The sequence below is a fragment of the Polyodon spathula genome, chromosome 40 (assembly GCF_017654505.1).
Source record: "Polyodon spathula isolate WHYD16114869_AA chromosome 40, ASM1765450v1, whole genome shotgun sequence".
Lineage (NCBI taxonomy): Eukaryota > Metazoa > Chordata > Actinopteri > Acipenseriformes > Polyodontidae > Polyodon > Polyodon spathula.
Genome location: NC_054573.1, coordinates 765,965 through 788,722, shown reverse-complemented (window position 1 = coordinate 788,722; position 22,758 = coordinate 765,965). Strand labels below are relative to the sequence as shown.

General features: G+C 38.7%; 1 protein-coding gene across 2 annotated transcripts; it reads right to left on the bottom strand.

The window, feature by feature from the left end:
• Nucleotides 1–10,075: 10,075 nt before the first annotated feature.
• Nucleotides 10,076–15,550, bottom strand: LOC121304984 (mRNA decay activator protein ZFP36L1-like). 2 transcript variants are annotated; one of them, XM_041236448.1, is made up of 2 exons: nucleotides 15,430–15,550; nucleotides 10,076–11,640 (listed from the first exon to the last, which is right to left on the bottom strand). In XM_041236448.1, the coding sequence occupies exons 1-2, from the start codon at nucleotides 15,448–15,450 to the stop codon at nucleotides 10,501–10,503; spliced, it is 1,161 nt and encodes a 386-aa protein (XP_041092382.1). In that variant the 5' UTR covers nucleotides 15,451–15,550; the 3' UTR covers nucleotides 10,076–10,500. The 2 variants fall into 2 exon arrangements, with proteins under 2 accessions (XP_041092382.1, XP_041092381.1); XM_041236447.1 differs by lacking the exon at nucleotides 15,430–15,550 and adding an exon at nucleotides 12,908–13,955.
• Nucleotides 15,551–22,758: the final 7,208 nt, after the last annotated feature.

Here is a 22,758-nt window from a genome sequence, read left to right as displayed (position 1 = left end):
ATATATATATATATATATATATATATATAATTATGATAATGATACGTGTTCACAGAGCAGGCAGGATCTTGGTTTAAGGCACTTATTGTAGCACAGCCCTGCCTGTGCTATACTGACACCATGCTGAGACTTGAGTAAAGCCCCAAGCCACCAACACAATGTCATTTTCCATCTCAGCACTAACCAGGCCCACCCTTGATTAGCTTCTGAGATTTTGACAACAGCAGTTTCCAAGGAAGCTGCACGTTTAACAGTGATACTTGAGATGGGTTTTACAACTTTGATTACTCTATAAAAAATAAATAAATAAATAAAATTGTTATCGTGTCACCTTTAGGATAACGTTGTGTGTACTACAAACGCTGCCTTTCCACGTTCATTATGATCTGGCTACCTGATTGAGTTTGACACCGCCCTGGTGTGGTTCTCCAGGTATACCCTGGGTTCCTTGTTTACTCCAGAAGGACAAACTAATGATGTCATTTTCTTGACTCTCGCAGTGGATCGAGTCCATCCCACAATGCTGCGCTTGCATCCTAATGTGGACTGTGGCTGCTTTCAAGAAGATAACGCAGGAGAGGCTTCAGGCATCTCCCATGACCATCACAATCGGAATCCAATTGAGCATGCCCAGGATGAATTTAAAGCACACATTTGCCTGGACGGTCAGCGAGATGCAGCTGGAGGGTGTTTGCATATATATATATATATATATATATATATATATATATATATATATATATATATATATATATATATATATATATATATATATATATATATATATTCACCAATCCCACAATCCAATGCAACCTTTCAATCTCAGTGGCATGAATGACTGAAGTCTATGCGAAACGTCGCCTACTGTCCTGACAAAGTGGCCAGGCAGTTTAGATGAAGGTGCATGTTGCTCTAGCAGTAAAGATAATGCATGTTTCTGCTCAGAATAAAGGTGCAGGTTCTGTTGTGGTTAGTAAAACAGAAGCTCTGCGTCACTCGTAAGACCACTGATCGCTCTAACATTGAAATTATAACCACAATGGGGGCTATTACTGACACTAAACGTTCAGGCTGTTCTGTGTTGTGGACCACTGTCCACTGGTGGTTTGCTCATTTCATGTGAGCCGAATTCAAACCAGGACTAAAAGAGAGGTTTCCCATGCCCCCTCTCTAATGGGTCTCTAATGGGCTAACAAGACATTTATAGTGGGTGTTCTGAATTGAATGGGTTAACTGGACGTCAGCGTGTGTTCTGTGAGGGTTGCAATCAGAAGGAAAGAGGAAGTCAAATAGAAATGCAGCTCTTGTGTGTCGGGTGTGACAGGAAATGGGGGGGCTGTGTTACTTTGTTTCCATGGAAACTACAGTCTGAAAAAGAACACGCTGTAGCTGTCATAAAGCTTGCACAGTTACAGATAAATAGATATGCTTCAGTTTGCAACTGTGTAAGTAACTATTTAGCTATCTATCTGCAGTGTTTACCCTTTATAACGCTGTGGTCAGGAACCATAGCTAAGAGACCGTGCTATTTGTGTTTCGTTATAATGAGAATTCTAGTGTTAGTGTAATGGCATTATGGGGCAAATGGGAGCCATAATCGTACCTCCTTACCCAAACCTGGTAACGATAAATAAATCAAATGCACCTTTGCCGGAAAGCACAGAGCTCAAGTTAAGATCTATTAAATTAATGTATTTAAGTGCTTTTAAAAACTCACAGATCAGAGTACCATGCCAACAAAATGGATCAAGTAGCAGAACTCTGCTTCCTGCATGGCCACCTGGTTCAAATCCCTGGCTCAGCCACTGGCTCCCTGTGTGTGACCCTGAGCAAGCCACTGAACCTCCTTGTGCTCCATCCTTCGCATGAGATGTTAAACAAACAGGGTCCTATTGGAAGTGACTCTGCAGCAGCAGCTGTGATGCATGGTTCACCCTCCTAGTCTCGGTAAGTTGCTTTGGAAAAAAGCGTCTGCTAAGTGGCTAATTAATAATAATTAAATGAGAGAAAGAGAGAGAGAGAGAGATTATTGAATGTTACCACATCTCAGTGCCAGTTTTAAAAACTACATAGAATCATAGACTGGGTTTACATACATAACACCACTTTTAGCAAATAAGGTGCCAGTATTTGACTTGATCAGGAGTTCACCAATAACCTAGCAAAATTAAAACACAAATAGCAAATGTGCCTGTTTTGCAATACAATTAAACTGGAAGCACACTCAGGCTTCTGTGTGCTAGAATGTTATTACAATAGGATGGAAATCTCCAGTGCTCTGTAGCATGCATGTAATCTTCTAATCATATGTTTTATTCCCCAAAAGTGATATTAATCTGTAGACCAGGTATGACTAATACAGAGATCAGCTGTAGTGTGATAGCAACTAAAGTGATATTATCTGAAACCCGGTTCCCAATTGAATCCTGTTGTATCCATTCCAGTGTAGTGGAAATAAGGGGAGGGCAGCATTAACAGGTTTTTGCTCAATAAGGGTCTGTAAGGGTCATGCAACCAAGCTTCCTCCACACTGGGACACCACGATTTGACCAAAAACTAAAGAGGAAGTCACTGAGTGCATGCTCGGGTGAGGAGGAAACAGCCAACAATGCGAACAGGAATTGGGCAAGGCACCTTCGTGCAAAGAGGACTGCAGATCCTAATGCCGATATGCACTTGTACATCGAGCAGGCTGTTTACTGTATCAGATTGCATCTCAGATCAACACGTATCAAGGTCTTCAGTGGCAAGGCAGGAGGGGCCTACAAAACCTGCTGGATTGGGGCTCTCCAGGACCAGGGTTGGAGAGCCCTGCCATCTACTTATCAGGTCCACTGTGCCAGATGTGTTCAAAATGCATTGTGTTGCCATTGCTGGGAATGTAATTTGATTTGCTCGTTTTTTTGGGGTGGAACCTTACACATTGAATATAGCCTTCCATGCACCCATTTGTCACACTCTACATGGTAAACACAGGGTAACTGTCTTGATTATTTTTCTATCACACCCTCCAACAAACGTTTTCAGATGTCATTTGTCTATAATACGATAAAGTTTTGAGGACCTGTATGTGGATGCTCGTAATGTTTCTACGATGAACAGTGCTGCACTTCACTGAGGCACACAATCCAGTAGGGAATTATTTAGTAGAAGTACTTGGAGAGTTTACAGATTCAAATGACCTTTTATTTATTTATTTTTGGTTTGTTTCACTGTACCCTTACATTTTTATGAAGCAGTCATTCTAATGTGTTCAGGTGACTTTTCCTGTTTTGTTCCTCAGTCATAGTTACCCAAATATGTAATGTAAACTAGTTCAGCCAAAGCGTCTTTCTAGCCGCTACAGCCAGCCCAATCTAGCTCACACCTGACGTTCAAATAAGCTTACTCTAAGTAGAACACACCTGTGTTCATTCAGGATGGAAATGCGACAAGTGAGAATAACGTCATCGCGATAGTAAAAAGCTATCCAAGCTTAGTAAATACTGCCATCTGATGGAGAAGTCAAGAAATAAAAAAAATAAAAAATAAAAAATGTTTAAGCACTGCAGACAAATCAGTTAATTCGTGTAAAACATAAGCATTAACTTGATATTCTGCAACACAGCTTTCTTCAACTCAAATAATAATAATAATAATAATAACCTTATATTAATAGCGCGTTACTGCCATCGCGTGAAGAGTTATCGCTAGAACAATACAGTACCTCAATGCACTATTTATTATTAATGCTAGTATGTATGTATTTATTAAAACAGGAAAAGAGTTGAACCCGTAATAAGGTATTACACAACCAGGATTGCATTTTTTTTTTTCAATTTTAGTAATACCGAAATGCTACATAATGAAACACCTCACGGGGGAAGGCAGCAGAGGGGCTGGCAGGTGACGTAATCCACACGAAAACATTAACCCGACATACCCTTCTTCCAAAGAGCCGCGCCTTCAGTGCGAGAGGTCCCGGGTTCGCACCCGCCCTCCGCCTGTGTGATACGCCTGTCTCCGGCAACCGAGGTTCGCTGAAACACAGACTACTACCAATAATAATATTAAAAATACAACAAATAGGCGCTTTTTTTTTTTTTAAATTAACCTAATATGAAGTTCACTCGACGGGTGCGGGTGCACTCAACACAGCAAACGGTAACCCTTCCCCCGCCCACGACTGGCGCTGCAATGTGTTCTTAGTTCAGGAACGCGGATGTTTAATTAACATTAATTAAAAGCGGTTGTCTGGTCCTGTTTTAATTAGCGTGTTGATAGCCAGGAGCAATGGGCTATGAAGCGAGTGTCACGCTTATTGAATGGAGTTGTAATTAAATCATTTTGAGACACTCGCTTTCAGGGGTGTACAGCCGGTTAAATTCCGTCACCTTTAGGAATTTGTGGCTTGCAGCTGTTGAAATCTGTTCTCAAATAGTTTACTGCAACGAGCAAACTGTTCTCTTCCAAACCAAACGCCCCGTTTAAAGTTTTTGCACCCAATATGTTTTCACAGTCATAAAAATCTCTATAGCACGCGAAGTGTCATACCTATAATAAAAATGCAATTTCCTTTTTTTTATTATTATTATTATTTTACTTTTTTTGTTCCTGGGTTATAAAACCTCTTTGGAGATTTTTATAACCTCCTACTGCTGCATTTTCCTAGCAGGAACAATGCTGTCTTATGCTTTCAAGGTGGAGGAAGCTTGTGAAGCAGCTGGGCTGTCAACAAAATGGAAACAGTGAAAAGCCCAAATTAATGTTATTTTCGCTTCAATTTAACAAGCTCGTGGGACACACAAAACAGGCAGTTTTTCTGAGGGGGAAAACTATAGACTGCTGCTTTATTAAAATAATGCAGCACTGTCATTATAATAATGCACTTGTCGGAAACGTTAAGAATGCATACGGTGCGTTTTAAAAATGCGCTCGGCCTAAAATAACAAACATGTTTAAAGTTACTGTAACCACTCCATCAAAAGTGAGGTAGTTAACTTTACAGTGTAATTGGTGTCTTTTAGAAGGCTCGGAAAAGAAACTGTAGCTGTTTCTTCACTTGTTATGTAACTTCGGACAGCTGTTAATGTTTGTGGACGGGATCAAAGCATTACCAGTGTCTGCGCAAAAAAAGATAAATCAATAAATAAACAAACAAACAGACCTTGCGAAATCATGCTGTACATTCCAACCCGCATTTAAAAACAGGAAAGCTTCCTATAGTTAATAACTCAACTATTACATTTACCCCACATCCCAGGCAATGTGTTTTCGATTTACTCTGCGGATGAAAGAGTTAAAACGACCCATTGTGACGCACGCATTCTCTCACATCCCTCACCCAGCGCGCACAAAAGCCAGCCGCGTTCTCCGAGGGAGCGCTTTGGTAGCGGAGCAGATGGTCGCATTCTTTAAGACAGCGGGTCAACATATGGTCACATAAAAAAAAAAAAAAAAAAAAAAAAAACACACAGCTCTTTTAAAAACAGCAAGCAACAGGTTTGAGTTCACTACACCGCTGTACTGTACAGAGTGCTGATAACTGTTTCTAGCGTTATGCAAAATACGTTTAAATATAAAATTAAATGCAGTGCTGTGAACCATGGCAGTAGGTTCTGGTAAAGTGAAAATGAATCCTCCTTTTTCTCTGTTGGTTTGCCATGTAACACAGATTTGGAGGTTGAATAGTAAACACCAAGCAGTCATATTAACACTGCAGCTACAGCTTGAAACCTAAGTGTGACCTCGGTAGAATGTCAGTGCTGGCAACCAAGTTGTTGTGAACATCTATAATCCTGTTATGTGTTGAAGTGCTTGAATATATACACTTTCCAATAGAAACACAGACAAGGCATTTACCCAGCAATAGAAAAAAACAGATACCCGGACAGATACACCCCCCCCCCCCAGATTTCTATGGTGTGGAATGTCATTTTATCAATGGTAAAGTGGATCTCATGTGTCACATGCGTTCGTATTGACAACCTCAATAACTTGGGCGAGGAAAGTCCTTACAAAGTGTCGTCACAACTGGATAAGCGCTAAACCTCTAAAGTGTGACATGCCTACATACAGACATGCAGGCATCTCCGCTCTCCCCCAGTGCCAGGGACATCGTTCTACAGCAGGGGGTAATAAACCACTGAGAAATCCACTCAAATACACAGCAAGTCCACCACGTCAGGTTCAAGCAGGACTGAAAAACAGGAAACTAAACCCAAGTTGTAACTGGGTCTTCAGGACAGAACTTTTTCAGATTTCAAGAACTTGCTAAAACAGGAAAACTTACAACTATTTTCTAATCTAAATAAAATACACAATATTTATACAAGGAAAGGAAAATCTGTAACCAAATATATACGTTATGGGTTACTTAGCCATCGCAGTGGAAACAGTTTATATAGGTAAGTCTAAATCTTATTTGCCTATTTATTTATCTCATTTATTTATTTATTTACAAAAAGGCGAACGCAACTCCTGTGCAATCCTTCAGTGACTTTAATCAGGTTTCCAAAAGGTGAAGGGAAAGCACACAAGACGTAAACAGGATTCTGTGATGTAAACAGGATTCAGTTCCTTTATCTGCTGCAGCAGCAAACATCTAAATCGTGATCTTATTAATCCAGGCACAACTACAACAAACAACAAAAGCCCTGCAGGGCTAAGACCCTTTTGTTGGGTCAGAAATCAGCTAATAAAACACAAGAGCAAGCTGGTTACTCTAGTGCTTTAGATGAGAAAGATCAGGTTTCAAGTTTTATTGTTACAAATGAGAGGAAAGACTTCAAGTATCTGTTTTTTTATAATGGGGGGGCCCCCGGGCCCCCCCGGGCCCATCTGACTAGTATCTTAGAATCTTAAATTGTCACCCCACCCCCTCTGGGGGAGAAGCAATAGTGTTTGTGTATTCACAAACCTAATCAAATGGTGAAGGAATAAATTATAATCAGTGCATTGAAAATTAGTAATCAACTCAAAAATAAACAATAACAATAAGGAGATGCATTGCTAAACGTAACGATTTATTAAGTGTGCTATTCAAACAGATGAAATGTTTTTAGTTACAAAAATCAATTTCATAGTATGATTAAACTATTTATATATTATATATATATATATATATATATATATATATATATATATTATATATCAATATATATATTTTTATCAAATAGATTTTGTTTTATGATAAATATTTTTACTATATTATCTATTTATTATTATTTTTATTAATCGTCATGCACTTCTGTATTCTCGGTACACCCACTTGAGAGAAACACGTACAGACTTTTCAAAAAGGAAATCCGGAACTATACTAGGGTTAAAGAAACTGCTTTTGGAAAGTCTTATATTATTTCTCTTTCTGTAATCTAGTATAGAATCAGATATCATTAAAAAAAAAAAAAAAAAAAAAAGTGTTTCTTTCAAAACTGCACATTTGTTTCTTATAACGATATAGCGATTTGGAAGCTCGCCAGAGCAAAGAATAACACTAGAAGCCATCCATACCAAGTACAGGTTGCTCATACATGGCTCAGACAGTTGGCAGACAACTAAAGTTGCACATGTTACAATTTCCCCTAGAGCAATTTATGCGAGATCGAGTTGGAACAAGACCTAGTGTAAGCTATTGCCCTATAGCCTACAAACAATCACACCCACTTTGTACAATGAAAACAGGACTTTCTTGTGCTGTTTGGCTTACCTTCCCTGCTGACTGATGATAACGGTCTTGTCTTATCTGCGAAACCTTTTTTTTTTTTTACCACAGTGCCCCCATGGTAAAGACTTGCAAAGTGTAGCAAAACCTAGTGAGGCAATTAACAGCAAAGCATGGTTACAAGCACTTTCTAAGCATGGCAAATCACATTAATAGAAACTATATTAAGTAGTTAAGCATGAATTATTATCATTTGTAAGTATTAGTCAAAATACCACATGTTTATTTGAATCCGCTTCAATGTTTCTTAACAATGCAACCACAAAATTAAAAAAATAAGAGTAATAAGTAACAAAAACAGCACAAAGGGTACGTTCCAGTAAAACATCAGTCTTGTACAACTCAAATTTGAACAATCACTAACTTGTATACCTACAAGTTTACTGCACTGTTTACTTTTCTATCCACACAGCTGAAGGCCTTCTCCAAAACGCCTTGAAATATAAATATAATTTGAACCTTTTGTGTACAAGACCATATATAAATATAATATATATATATATATATATATATATATATATATATATATATATATATATATATATATATATATATTATATAATATACATAATTATATAGACAGGCTTCAGGAAAATAATTCCATCTAGGGTTTCTGTGACATTTATAAACTGTTACAGAAACCCGAGATGGAATTGTTTTCCTGAAACTGTTTGTTTTCCTGAAACTGTTTTTTTTTTCTTTTCAATACTACATGGATAACCTTGCTATGCCAATGTTAAAGACGACGAGGTTCAGTGGTACAGCTGGGTTAAATCGTGTTTTAGCGCTGTACAGACTTTCTGTCTTTACCCGTTAGCTCTTCAGCTTGATTAGGAAGATCGCCTTTACCTTGTTTTCACTTCCCGTTCCTCTCCAGTTTCTCCGAGATTCAAATGCGTCAGCTTTACATTATTTGGTTTTAATGCATTTTCATTTTGTTGATGTTTAATGAACATTTCTGTACTCCGGCTGCTGTCGAGCGATTGAAAACGAGACATTTTGTGTTTGAATTGAATGCGATGGTCTTGAGGAGTCGAATGGGTCAAAGTTCAAGTATATTTTCTTCTAGAGGAATTATCACTTTGACGTTGCAACTATAAACCTCAGCCATGTAAGTATGTTATATACATATATCTCTCAAATTAAGTTCAGCTTATAGACAAAGTATTTATAAGGACGAGTACCATACCAGAAATGCTACCAGTAGTCTGGGTTACATTTCCCTGTGAACGTCTTAACTACAATTAGCTATAAACGTTACTAAAAAGAATACACTTTGTACAAATTAGAGCGGAGAGTGTACTGGATAGCTGGAATGTCGATTAAAAAAAAGGCATAAAGAAAGTTTGACAGAACAAAAATGTTTATTTCGTTGTACAAAAAACAAATGTAAAAACCCATAAAATAATATATTAACTTAATACAAAAAAATCAACCAAACACAAAAACAGAAAGTTCTCTATAAATACACAAATTAAAATAAATTAAGATAACAAAAGAGACATGAGTTAGTTGTTTTTGTTCTGTTTTTTTTTTTTTTTTTTTTTTTTTTTTTAAAACAGTATGAACAGCAAGTAGACACATTTCTGACAATCAAGAACACACCAATCCTGCCATTAGTTTCATTTTAACACACGCACGTAAATTTAGAAAAAGAAAACTGATCACCGCCAACACTTTGTAGCAGGTCGATTTTATCTCCCCTACAATAACTTAGCAACTGTTACTAAATTACACCCCTACATATTTCAAAGATAAAAAAAAAAAAACTAATTGGATTTTAATTAACATCCAATTACAATCTCAGTAAGGTACGGTAACAAACGCAATCTGCCACTTTGATATGTGCCATCCGTATAACTGAACACTTAACCAGAAGATATAACTCTGCATAAAAGAAACATTGCTTCTTTCTGGTACAACTGTATAATCAGACAGATCAACATTTAAAAATATAACATTACACCCCCTAAAATGTAACTGGGATGGTATTTGTGGCTGTCTTAAAACACACTATCTTTTTTTTATATATATATATATATCATTTTTAAAAAACAATATTTTTTATTTATTTAAAGGACCGATTTACCAGCCAATTTCTCACTTAAACTATCTGCAATTAGCAACCCAAATTAACATAGCTCCCACCACCCCCTCTCTCCTTTTTAGAATCACTTCAAGAACCCCCCCCCCAAAATTTGCTTTAGGTTAAAACTGCAAAAAAACTAAGAGCCATCAAGAATAAAAGGGCAACTTCGCAAGTCTTCATTCAAAAGGAGATTCCAATAGTGTTATAACAAGGACCACATATCTGGCACTAAAAACTTTGGCTGCATTAAACGGCTGCTCTCCCCCCCGCCCCAGTTCACCAAGTAACTGGGAGGGAGTATTATTAATAAAACACCTTGTAACAAAATAACACATGTTCAGGCAATCGGCAACACGCCTCAAAGCTACACATTGAGAAAAACAACCTGCCCTCGCTTATAAAACACAAGAACAGCAACACTCAAATGAAGGAAATCTGTTACTTTCTCCCCTTTTATCTGCCTTACAACTCCATTAAAAAATAATAATAAAATAAAAAACACAGGGCTTTTGTATTGCTTTTCCCCTACTGTACAGTAATAACATGAAGACTGGAGTATCGCTACAAAGTATCCCCAAAATACATAAAAAGGTATGTTTACAAGAGTATACAGTCTCGGTCTTAAAATACTTTAGGAAAAAATAAAAAGGCATGTTTCAACTGGTAGTCTCTGGAGTTCACACACTATATGCGAAGGAATGGCAGAAGCCTAACAGAAAAATGAGGCACAATCGTCATCGGGCACTGACAGCTGGCTGAAAATGGGCAGTCGTCGCCCGAAAGCCTCGAACACAGGAGACTCGGACCCACTGAGACTGCTGCCAGAACTGCTGTAACCTCCTTCGTGGTCAGAGAGAGAGCTGGAAGACAGGCTCCTCGATCGGAGAGCAAGGCTGGGTGGAAGGGGCTGGATGGGTGACTGGTTTACGCTAAAGGAAGAGGGGAAGGTAGTGGCTGCCTTGGCAGGAGAGGGAGGGGTGGCGGAAGAGTGCCCGGAGAAGGAGCGGCTGGAGTCAGAAGAAAGCAGAAAATGAAGCCCAGGCTCCAGGTCCGCTTCATTAAAGGTGGGGAAAGAGTCGGAGTTCAGGAAGACAGGTGAAAGGAGTTCTGGGATGCCTGTGGAAGGTGGCGGGGAGGTGGAAGCCCCTCTGGAGAAAGGGAAAGAGATCTCCTTAGGGTGTGGCGCAGAAGGGAAACCAGCAAAACTGATGCTTTGTCTCATCAGAGGAGGCCTTCTGTTTCTGGGAGCCGGCTGCTGTCGAGGCCGGGCCTGCAGCTCCTCTTCTGCGTTGTGGACAAAGTGACACCGGATGCCGTAAGGGCAGAAACCGACGGTGTGAAACGTGCGACAAAACTCGGTCTTGTATTTAGGGTGTCGGTTGAGGCCTCGGAGCTCGCTGGAACCGTGCGCGAACTGGCACTTGGCACCGTACTTGCAGTTGCCGCTCTCTTCAAAAGTCCGGCACATTTCCGTCTTGTAGCGAGATGAGCTGAGAGTGGTGGCGGCGGCTTCATCAGCTGGATCAGAGGCCGGGGTCTGCTTGGTAAGGCCAGCGTCAGAAGCTGCCCACCCCAGGCTCCCAGAGTCTCTTTCGATCATGCTGATGGAACGGTCCACCCAGAACGGCATCTTGCTCAAGCCCGGTGGTGTAGGCTGTTCTGCTGGCCGGGACCACTTGCTGGATTGGAGGCACAATCCCACATCACCAATTACACCAGCGCTGCCAGTGTTCAATGCACTGCCCTCTAGGGCAAGAGGGGAGACAGACTGGCTGTTCGTAAACCCCCCCGGTTTCGATGCCGGCACCATCGACTTTGGAACGCTTTTCAGGTCAAGATTCAGAAAGTTCTGTTACAGAAAAAAAAAACAAAGTTAGTGTTACTCTACTACAGTGCATTTCAAAACTTCAACCAGCTCCAAGGGGCTTATGCAGCATTTAAAAAAAAAAAAAAAAAAAGCTCTCCAAGAGCTGCCTCAAGGGGGGGGTGGGGGGGTGCTGGTGGGTTGTTCAGTTCTTTAACCCGTTAGCTACCCATCATGTTATCAATGCCAAATTGCGATCAGTAAGTTTAGCTCGTATTATTAATTAGGGCCATAGCCTCTAGTGGAAACAGAGCAAAGGGTGCCCACTTCCTTCATGTATAGCTTCGAACACTTTACAATATATTAACGGGAGGTACTAAAACTTTGGATGCAAACACCTAACGGTTTATTAGTTTAGTCAGCTGTGACGCTATGCAAAAGTCGCCAAGTCAGTTTTGCAAACAGAATCAATACCCAAGTTAGTTGATAAGTAAGTTCGAATGGAATTTTCGACACATTTTCCCCACACATGCATGTACTCCCGGTGTTACTGTAAATGATGCGCAATTACATTTTCATGGAAGAGTCGTGTTAGCGGTCATAAACGAAGTAACTTCTATTAACTTCAAACATAACAATATAATAAAAAAAACCCGTTTAGACTGCACTTTATTGTAAGTGTCATATTTGTTCACATTACTCACACCGGCCTGATACTGTAAACACGAATGAAATACTAATGCACTACAATTATATAAATTAAGTGCAATGAAGCCAGTTGAACTAATTTAAGTGTCTATAGTTACATTAAAATCACTTTTGATTGTCGTATTCAGAAATTTAAAAAAAAATAGCTGTAAAAATAATAATTTTGGTAACTGTCTTAATGCAATAAAATAAATAGCATGCATAAAGCAACATTAATTACGTACAAACGCGCGTACTAGTGTTAGCAGCATCGTGTTTACATACACAGTTGGTACATTCACAGTGGGCCGCGCAAACACGTGCTTCTATTAAAAAAAAAGTGCAAAAATGTCGACTTCCACTTAACAAGTTTACGAAAGCAAATAAATACCTAAATTATTTAAAATATTATGCAGCTGCATTAGCAGACATACCTAGTCACCAGATTCGAAAAAAAAATATTAATTATGCACACCACACAACATGGATGTGTGAATGTGCGACTTCCTTGCAAGCTTCGATTGCATCTTTTCCAGGAGTTAACTTTTGTTGTTGTGGGTTTTTTTTTTTTTTTTTTTTTTTTTTTTTAAAGCAGTTTGTTTGAAGTTATCTCCCGATCGCTTACCTTGCACAAAATCTCATCCAGCTCTTGAAAGGGTGTCTGTACAAAAGAGGGCATTTTAGCCAAGTCCCGATTGTTTGTTTGTTTGTTTGTTTATTTATTTATGTATTTATTTTTCCAACCAAGGCAATTTCTTTCGCATGTAACCTTATGGCTCCTGGCTTGCAGTCCAGCAATCTTGCAGCGCTGCCACACACACGTGCATTTAAGTCTGCGCTCGGCTCCATCGCCACGCCTTCTGAACTCTCTCGTTGGGGCTCCGCATAGGCAGCGGGAGCCAATAAGAATACCCATACAGAACAGAGGGGCCACGTTTTGGTACCACGTGTACCACCAATGCATTGTGTTTGTCCTGCAAACAGTTAGTACTCAAGACACGAGTAAGCAAACAGCAACTAACTGAAAAGTAGTCGCTAAGTACACATATAGACCAACGGTTAACACCAAACATTTAAGAAATACAATCTCGGTATCAAGTGTATATTGAAATGTTAGTTCTGAAATACTTCCTAAATGTATGTGTGTTTTCTGTAAATATATGAGCGTGTGAAACTGCATCGCATATTTCAAAGCAGGAAATACCAACTTTAATTGCGTTATATTTATGCCAACTAACCCCCCCCCCCCCCCCCCTTCTTTGCATCGTGAAAATATACCTATAACATTACTTTCATCACAATACAGTATACGCAATTGTTCTTTCTTTCTTTCTTGCGGGGGTCGACGACGACAAAATAACTATTAAATAATTGTTTTACATGTCTGAGCTTTTTATAATTTGTTTTAACAATGTCAGGGGAATGGAGTCATACTGAATTGTCCGTGCCTCAGGTGGTGAAAGATCGTGCCTCCTACTCTGCTTGGAAAGAAGCAAACTGCCGTGGTCCCCTAAAACCCAGCTATCACAAATAGACTAAGAGTAAAGCGGGTGTTAATGTGGCCTGTGGTTGTTTGTTTTATTTTTAAAGAAAAAAATAGATCAGGTGTAAGTTACAACTGTGACTCGGTATGGACAGGTCGTGGTCGCATTCACTGCTCAGAGATTACCACGTATCTGGGGGGGGGGGGGGGCCCCCCACCCCGTCCCAGGCGGGTCCCCCCGTCGAGTCGGTGACCGCCCGTCGCTCACTTACGGGAAACACCGCCCCGACATGCTGAGAAGTGTGAACTTTGCAAAACAAACGTTGTTACGCAAAAACAAAAAACAGTGTCAATTAAACAGTTTTTCTGCTTTACTGCACTGCCGAAAACCTAACCTCCAACCATAAATTTACCCCGTATACGCCTATACCATATACGCATTAGTTATGGTATACAATAATGAAGGTTTTTGCTTCTTCTTCTTCTTCTTCTTCTTCTTCTTCTTCTTCTTCTTCTTCTTCTTCTTCTTCTTCTTCTTCTTCTTCTTCTTCTTCTTATTATTATTATTCCCGAGTATTAAAATACGGACGTTGAATGTTTAAACAAATAACAAACGGGAGCATTTAAGTTTTTAGTTGTTTCTTCCTATGTGTATTTGCAACTTTAAAATCAAATAAACAAGCTTTCTTTAAAACTGGTCCTTTTATGCTTTAATGTGTTTATGTGTGTCTGTGTGTGTGTGTGTATGTGTGCATGCATGCATCAATGCACACCATATACCTACCATCTCTTAACTGTACCATTTAACATTATTTATTAAATTAATCATGTTTCTCTGTAGTTATTATACAACAAACTTCTGTGATTTAAAAAAAAAAAAAACGCAGCCTTACTTATTGGTAGTGCTCTGATCTGCTACTGGGGTAGTAAGACACTGATATTAGGTTTGCATTGCAATTAATTAGTCAGATGTTTCTGTATGGGGTGGGCAGTTTCTAAACTGCTTTTTGTCTCCCCCAGTACTTATTATAAGTGCCATAGGTACAACACAACATACAAGGAGATCATTCTTCGAATTGGGTGGCCACTGAGAAGTGCACGTAACATTTCAATTTACTCTACTGGTTCATCAGTAGTCAAAGGAACTTCTTTGGGTTAGATTAAAAAAGAGAGTAATTGTGACCCTAAAGCCTAGGGATCTTCTCTTTAAAGAAAACCCTGCTGTTTAAAGGCTGGGCCACACTTTCAAACCTTACAGAGTAGCAGTGTTGTAATTATTTTATAAGTTGCAGTACTGTCGAGAATTCTGCAGCTGAAAAAACACTGTTTTTTTTGTTTTGTTTTGTATTCATAACGCATTGGGTAGCAGGTAGATGTACAGGACTGTGGTGCTTCTGCTAATGTCAGCACTTTCAGAAGTGCTCTTGTGTCACCACAGGGCACTAAGTGTGATGACCCCCCTCAACCCCCCTTTTTATAAAGCAGAAACGACAAAAGGAGATGCTGCCATGGAATCTCTTATAGGATAACCCAGAGTTGTTGTTTTGTTTTTTTTGTTTTTTTTGTAACTCACTAATGGCTTACAATACAAAGAGCTTCCAGGTGCATACTTTTAAGCCCAACCTTTGCAAGTGCCACGTACACCCAATTATTATAAAGCTTACCTTGATCCCAAAAGTTGTCATGTCAGGTCTTAAAAGGGTTCCCGTGTCTCACCATCAGCAGCGTGGCTTGGCAACCCTTGGTAACACTTCCACTTTTTAAAAAAGGGACCTCAATGTCAAAACATGTTTGCACTCGCTTGTATAACAACACAGCACCCAGCTATATATATATATATATATATATATATATATATATATATATATATATATATATATATATATATATATATATATATACTTGCCTTGTATCACTACAATACAGAAAATTTGGTCGCTTCTCAAATGTTTCTGTTCACAGGCTGTGGTATTCTTTGAAACAGATAAGGCTGGACCTTGAGGTCCCACCAAGACTGAAAGGGTTAATAAACATTAGTTCCTCACCTTGAGTTCTCCACACAGTCAGTCAGAACAGCACTAGCATTCAGATGCAAAACTACCTGTCTGTATTCGTTATTCGGGTAAAAAAAAAAAAAAAAAAAAAAAAAAAAACGATATTTTATTACAGATATAAATAGCAAGAGTCTAGGGGCACACAATATGAAAACAAACAAACAAACAGAAAACAACACCACAGAGTTTATTTTGGACCCAGGCTCGGTTCCACTGGAATCACTGGGACCCACCTTCACAAGGCCCTGAAAATATTGCTTTAAATAAATATCAATATCTCAGTAAATTAGTTGATAAAGATTTTAAACAAAAAGTTCCTGCTGCAATGTTCCACTGGATTTTCTACATGTAAATTACATGTTACCTTGTCTTTCGGAATCAAGTTATATTTTACCCACAACCTAATAGAACATGGTCATGTTTTCTTTAGTTTTAGTTTTTTTTTTTTTTTTTTTTTTTTTTTTTTTTTTGGTTAAGAAAAACAAAACACACACATTTTGCTGCAGCTCATTGACATGCAAGTCACAAGCAGTGCTCAAGCCAGGACTTGAATCAGGGATCAGTCAATGCTAATCCGCAGCCCATACACGTCCATCATTTACCAACGCAACCCCCCATCCCCTCTCTGAATTTGTTTTGAACGGAGAAGCTTCATTCCTAGCAACAGTGTGTGTGTGTGAGTGAGGGGGAGAGAGAGAGGAGAGGGGGAGAGAGAAAGAGGAGAGGGAAAGTTCAGTAAATCTCTTTGTGTAAACATCTTTTTTTCTTGTTTAAATCTTTAGAAAAAATAACTGACCAACATTATTATGAATGACCTACAACTAGTTAATCAAAACTTAGCTGTCTATTCCCTTTTGTTTTTAATAAATAAAGTATTAACAAAGCACGTCAGTAAAAACCACGATTGTAACTCAAAATTAGAGCCATCAGTATATCAAGCTGTGAGTGCAACGTATACAAAATCATATACAAAGTAGCCTATCACAAGAAAGGGATAGGCTTAGGGTTAGGGCTATATCATGCAAACACACCTCCATTCATAAATAGTTGAATACTCCTAATAATTTATGCTAAATAATATGAATACCAAATGCCATCAAAATGTAACCCTTTTAGTCCTGAATTAGAATGCAAAATTAAGTTGCACGATTAAAAAAAAGGAACAAAAAAAAAAATATTGTTTTGCATATATTTTGGTAAAAGGGACTTTAACGTCTCGTCAGTACTTAAAAACTCTAAACCCCGCCTATTGAAAAATAAGGGTTAGGGGGTTAGGGTAATTCCAGCTGAGGAATCTTGCACTCGCTTGTATAACAACACAGCAGCTGATGTGATATTTTTCATACTTGCCTTTTACAGTACAGAAACCTTGGTCGCTTCTTACCTTTTCTTTCATTCTCACAGGCCGCTGTATTCTTTCAAACAGATAAGGCGGGACTGGACTGACAGGGTTGTTAAGGGTTTTTTTTCCAGATATATGGAGAAATGTAATGTATGACATACACAGATATGGACAGACGCGCAGCAGCCTGTACTGTCTCATTATCGCCAGGGGTTTTACCACCTAGAAGAAAGAATTAAAACAAAGCTGGGAAGATATTGATATCTGGTGAAGAATTGACAACTTAAAAACTCCTAGAATTATTCCAAATTTGTTTTGGTGCTTGCCTAGGGAACCACCGTAATAGGGCACCAGCAATATAGGAAATGTCACTTTTTCATTTCTCTCGCATACAAAGAGAGACCAAAGTAAACCAAACAACAATACAACAATGCAATAATTCCTAACAATTACTATGCAGCCAGAAAAAAAATACATACACATATATACAAACCTTTCAATTAAGCCACTATTTCAGAACAAAACCCTGCATTCTTTGTCTTAAAAGTTGAACCGAAACTCTGTAATTCGAACAGCCTGAAATCTTAGTTTGAAAAGAGCTTGTTTCTGAAATAACGGCCCTAAAGCTAATTTAACTAATGACCGTGGCTTAGTAGAAAAAAAACACATGCAAGGTTCAGACTTCTTTTCAAGGACGCTGACCCTCCCTCTGATCCTCCCAATTAGAACTGCACGAACTCTAACAGACTGGCCCAGCCAATCACAGTCAGTCCTGGAGTCATTGTTCTGTCGCTAAATGCTCAGTAAGCTTAGAAGCTTACAACAGTGACATTAAAACTTCAGAAGGTGCTTGCTTTGTATCATGCATTGGCAAACACAGAGAGAGACACACTGCACCTCATGTTGCTTCAGTATCAAAATCGGCACACATTCCATCTGGAGTCTATTCTGCAAGTAGAAAGTTACACTTCTGTTGCAGTACCCATATAAAAAGTTTACCTGGGTAAATCTGCACAGTAATTTAGCAGTTTCTTAAAAGTTTTTATCTTAGAAATCTTTGAATGCTGACGAAGCGTTTTGAAGTTACTCACGGTTCTGGGGACTAATATTTTAACAGCTGGATTTTTCATAACATACAACATAAACATATTTAGACACTTGATTGTAGCTTGCACCATTAACCCTCAGTTTAATACTAAGTTTGCAAGAAAAAAATAAAAAAATAAATATGTATATATATCCCATTCAGTCACTGTGTGTACAATTGTACCACATTAACTTCTCAAGTTCATACACTGTTTTAAAATGTCTTTTTCATTTTAACACGTTTCAGATTGGTTAAAATCCCCAAGTTTTAATTACATGTGTTTTAATAAACATTAGCTGCTAGTCACAAAGTTCACAAACATAAAACATGTCAAGTAGGACATCACTTTTCCATGTGATCGAATGGGATTGCAGGTGGCCAGAAAAGTCCAATCACCTGCCAGAGAATAGTAGTAACATTGTTAATTAAAAAGTCAACTGACCTGGTGCACTGGCCACAAACATAAGCCACGTTACATAATGACTAAGCCACACAGCCACACAGCCACACACAGGCAGGCAGATTCAAGAACTGGCCATTTGCCAATCACTGATGCATTTTACTGTCTGTAGCAAATGCTCTTCAATTGCATTGCATTTTGCAATGGTTCTGTACTAAGAGGCAATGGCAGCATAGGACAGCAATGGGTAGATGAGTGAACAGTGGTAACATTTTAAAATTTGGACATATCGATGGTGATGTCTTATCCTATGTATAAAAGCCGCCCGTAGCAAATTTGCTGTTTGCTTCCCATGGTGTGACTTTGCATGTACAATAGTTTATCGTGGTTGGCCATGTTTTTTTTTTTTTTTTTATATATATATGTTTACCATACTTCTCTGGGCTTTACAATGCCAGATCTGTCAACACTTGTTGTATATGTTACATGTATCCCAACATACCACTGTGGTTTTATAAATGTAGTACTGATCGTATTATTGTAGCAGCCTTCCTAGTGAACATCATTTGGTTTAGGATGTTTGGTTTAGTTGTTTAACACGAAAGCAAATCGACAATGTGCAAGAACTGGAGCTCTGGGAGGTGTGACCTCACAGCCTAATCTCTTTCAAGTTGCGATGGGGTGCTGTGTTTATTGAATGGGCCATGTGGACCGTGACCATCCCAAACCCGTCCTGACTGAAATCACATGACAGATGCTTTTACACTGATGCAGCCAGCAGATCTCCAGGGCTTGTTTATTTAAGACACTTAACAAGTGATAAACAGGCATTTGGCTGGACTCAGTGGCATAAACTAACTATACAAACTAACTTTACAGTGTTAATGGAACTGTGACTGTGCCAATACAAATATAAGAGTGTTCAAACAGAAGTCATTTCCATCTGATACAAGATACAAAGGCTGTATCATATCAGCGCCTCAGGGTCTGCTATATATTGGAGTTGAAGATGAATTTATAAACAGATAACTCACTATGTTGACAATTACAAGACATAACATTATTACTTTTTTTAACATGGTCTTCTTCTGTTTTTCTATTACTAAAAATAGAAATAGTCTAACACACAGCCCTATATATTATTAATATACTGCAGATTACCAAATATATTGTTCACTACATGTATGAAACAATGTAGCATGTGAAAATATATAGATATCTATACAAGTAGCAATTGCATCAGTACGTTGACCGTTATTGTATGTTTCAATTTACCACGCCATTGAAAGCTATTTACTTGGCTACACTCAATACTAGGCTTGTTGTTTTTGTGTGTATATGTTACAGAAATTCTGTTGAGGCAAGTATTTAACCAAAAAAATTTCAGCATAGTTAGTTTTTTTTTTAACAAATGTCTAAATTAGCAGAATAAAACTGCAATAGCTCCTATTTTGCCCTGTAATGTGTGTCGGTATGTGTATGAGGGTTAGATTTAGCCAAGGAGGAAAACTCAAACCATCTAGAAAGGTTTCCACACAACAGTCACATTTCCTCTCCCTGTACTTCCCCTCTCTACTCTTCTGGTTCTGTATAGGGGTCTGTCTGGAATGGAGTGGGCTTGCTCAAGTGTTTCAATGACAGATTTGTTATCATTTAAGCACCGTGATGTTGGCAAAAAAGATTGTGGGGTTTTCAATGAATCTCAGCTGGCGCTAATTAATACTGCTTGTTGTTTAAATCAAAGAAGGGGGTCCCAAGCAGTGTGTCTCTTGAGTATATGTCTGGCTTCATCCATAGCTATAAAACACAAAACAGTGTCTCACATGACCTCTAATTGTAGACAAAATATACACTCTCAGTCCTCTAAATACCTTTTGCAGGACACACCAAAATGTAAAACGTAATAGAAACTCTGTGCTGGATCGTTCTTGTTTGTTTGGCTTGTTGACGTTCCTGCCTCTGATTTCACACCACCATTTGCTGAAGGACTTTGGTAGCTTGTTTGCCGTCCCCGTGGCGCTACGTTTTAAATTGATTTGCAGGCGACTGAAGACATGCTCCCCCTTCCACCCCCTCCACTTTATTGCACCACAGGGGATGGCGTGCAATATAGCACTGCTTGGGCACCAATGACTAATGAAAATAAGGGTTAATGTGAGTTTGTGTTCATTTGCTATCTTATAAAGTCGTCAAGCAAGTTCCCAGAAGGAGCTTCCCATTTTGAAAAAAAAAAAAAAAAATTCCTGAGCTACTTGCTTTATCTCTTCCAGTATTGATTTTGTCTCAAGGCGCTTTGTATACGCAAGAAAAGCCTTAATCTTGACTTAAAACAGAGGTAAAGAAAAAAATACTTTCAATTAGCATACATGTCTAACAAACTGGATTCCATAAAGATGCTTTGCATTTCCATTAGCCTCATAGGTCTGAAGTGTTCGCTTTTGAAAGAATGTTATAGAAAGCATGTATTTTTTTTATATTAACTCTTTCATGCATGGTGACCTCATGTAAGGATGCCATTTTTTCCCCATATTAAGCAATATGCATTTTTTTCCCAGCTATTTTCAACATTTCATACATGAAAGGGTTAAAAAACATACCTAGTAGGTTTCCATGCCTCGCTCTCAGGAAATCTGTTACTCTTGATTACCAGATGTTCGGCTTCAAAATAAAAGTGCAACTCAGCTATAACATGTGCATACTGGAGACCTGTAATGCAAATAGGAAGCGCACAACAAGTCAGATTTATGGCATTATTTCAGGCATTTCAAACTGGTTAGATAACAGGGGGTAATAGAGTTCGGTATACTGCACTTAAAAAGAACATTAAATGAAATAATGATGTTATGATTGTTATTGCACACATAGGCTGCATTCCTGAAAGATACAGTTACGCATTCACAGCTCGTTCAAAATGAGAAGCGATGAGAGGTTGCACTATTCAACATGACCAGTGAGTGTTTCTGTTGAAGTCTAGTAGTACAAACATCACAGAAACTGTTTCGTCTGTTTGTTCAGCATGGCTCGATTCAAGCCAGACCCCTCTTTTTCCATGACGTTACAAGCAGCCTTTACTGGAGCCTCCTAATTCATCCAAGCTGTGTCTGGAATTCATTTCTGTAACAGTTATACGCCATGACATCCAAGCACAGTCATCAAGATCCTATGAAAACCATTCCCTTCCCATCCAATCTAACCCTAGCCTTATAAGGGAGACAGAAGCGTGTTTCAAAGCATTTCTTCCCCAGTTATCTGTTCATATTTAGTTGTTTGTTTGTATGAAAGCTTTGTAATACACACCAGTATTTAAATTAGGTTCTGAATTTTCCATCGTCAATCCATTTTTTTTTTTATTGAACAATAATACATTTAGTGAACAAACGTCTTCATCACAGGTACTGACGCCCACTTTGTGTAAGTTTAGATAGATAGTTGACTCACAAATGTCTTCATCTAGACAATGTGGGGAAGCTATTAAAAAAAGGCCAACAAGATGCTCGGATACATTGTGAAAAGTGTTGAATTTAAATCAAGGGAAGTAATGTTAAAACTATACAATGCATTAGTAAGACCTCATCTAGAATATTGTGCTCAGTTCTGGTCACCTCCCTACAAAAAGGATATTGCTGCCCTAGAAAGAGTGCAAAGAAGAGCGAACAAAGAAGGATACGTGGCGACCTGATTCAAGCATTCAAAATCCTAAAAGGTATTGACAATGTCGACCCAAGGGACTTTTTCGACCTGAAAAAAGAAAAAAGGACCAGGGGTCATAAATGGAAATTAGACAAAGGGGCACTCAGAACAGAAAATAGGAGGCACTTTTTTACACAGAGAATTGTGAGGGTCTGGAACCAACAACCCAATAATGTTGTTGATGCTGACACCCTGGGATCCTTCAAGAAGCTGCTTGATGAGATTCTGGGATCAATAAGCTACTAACAACCAAACGAACAAGCGCACACTGTCACCGGTCCTGGGTCGCAAGGTTTTACACACCAATCACACACTCTGTAAACCAAAATCTTGTACAATTTCTGTGCCAGTGGTAATTGTGATTTTGTGATGTAGAAAATGACATCAGAACTCAACCAGTATCCAAACAAAATATCTCTC

Bases quoted from the DNA above. Each gene is read 5' to 3' on its own strand.
- LOC121304984 (XM_041236447.1), bottom strand. From the start codon at position 12,961: ATGCCCTCTTTTGTACAGACACCCTTTCAAGAGCTGGATGAGATTTTG. The intron at 11,641-12,907 runs GTAAGCGATCGG...TTTCTGTAACAG, and splicing joins TGGATGAGATTTTGTGCAAG to AACTTTCTGAATCTTGACCT.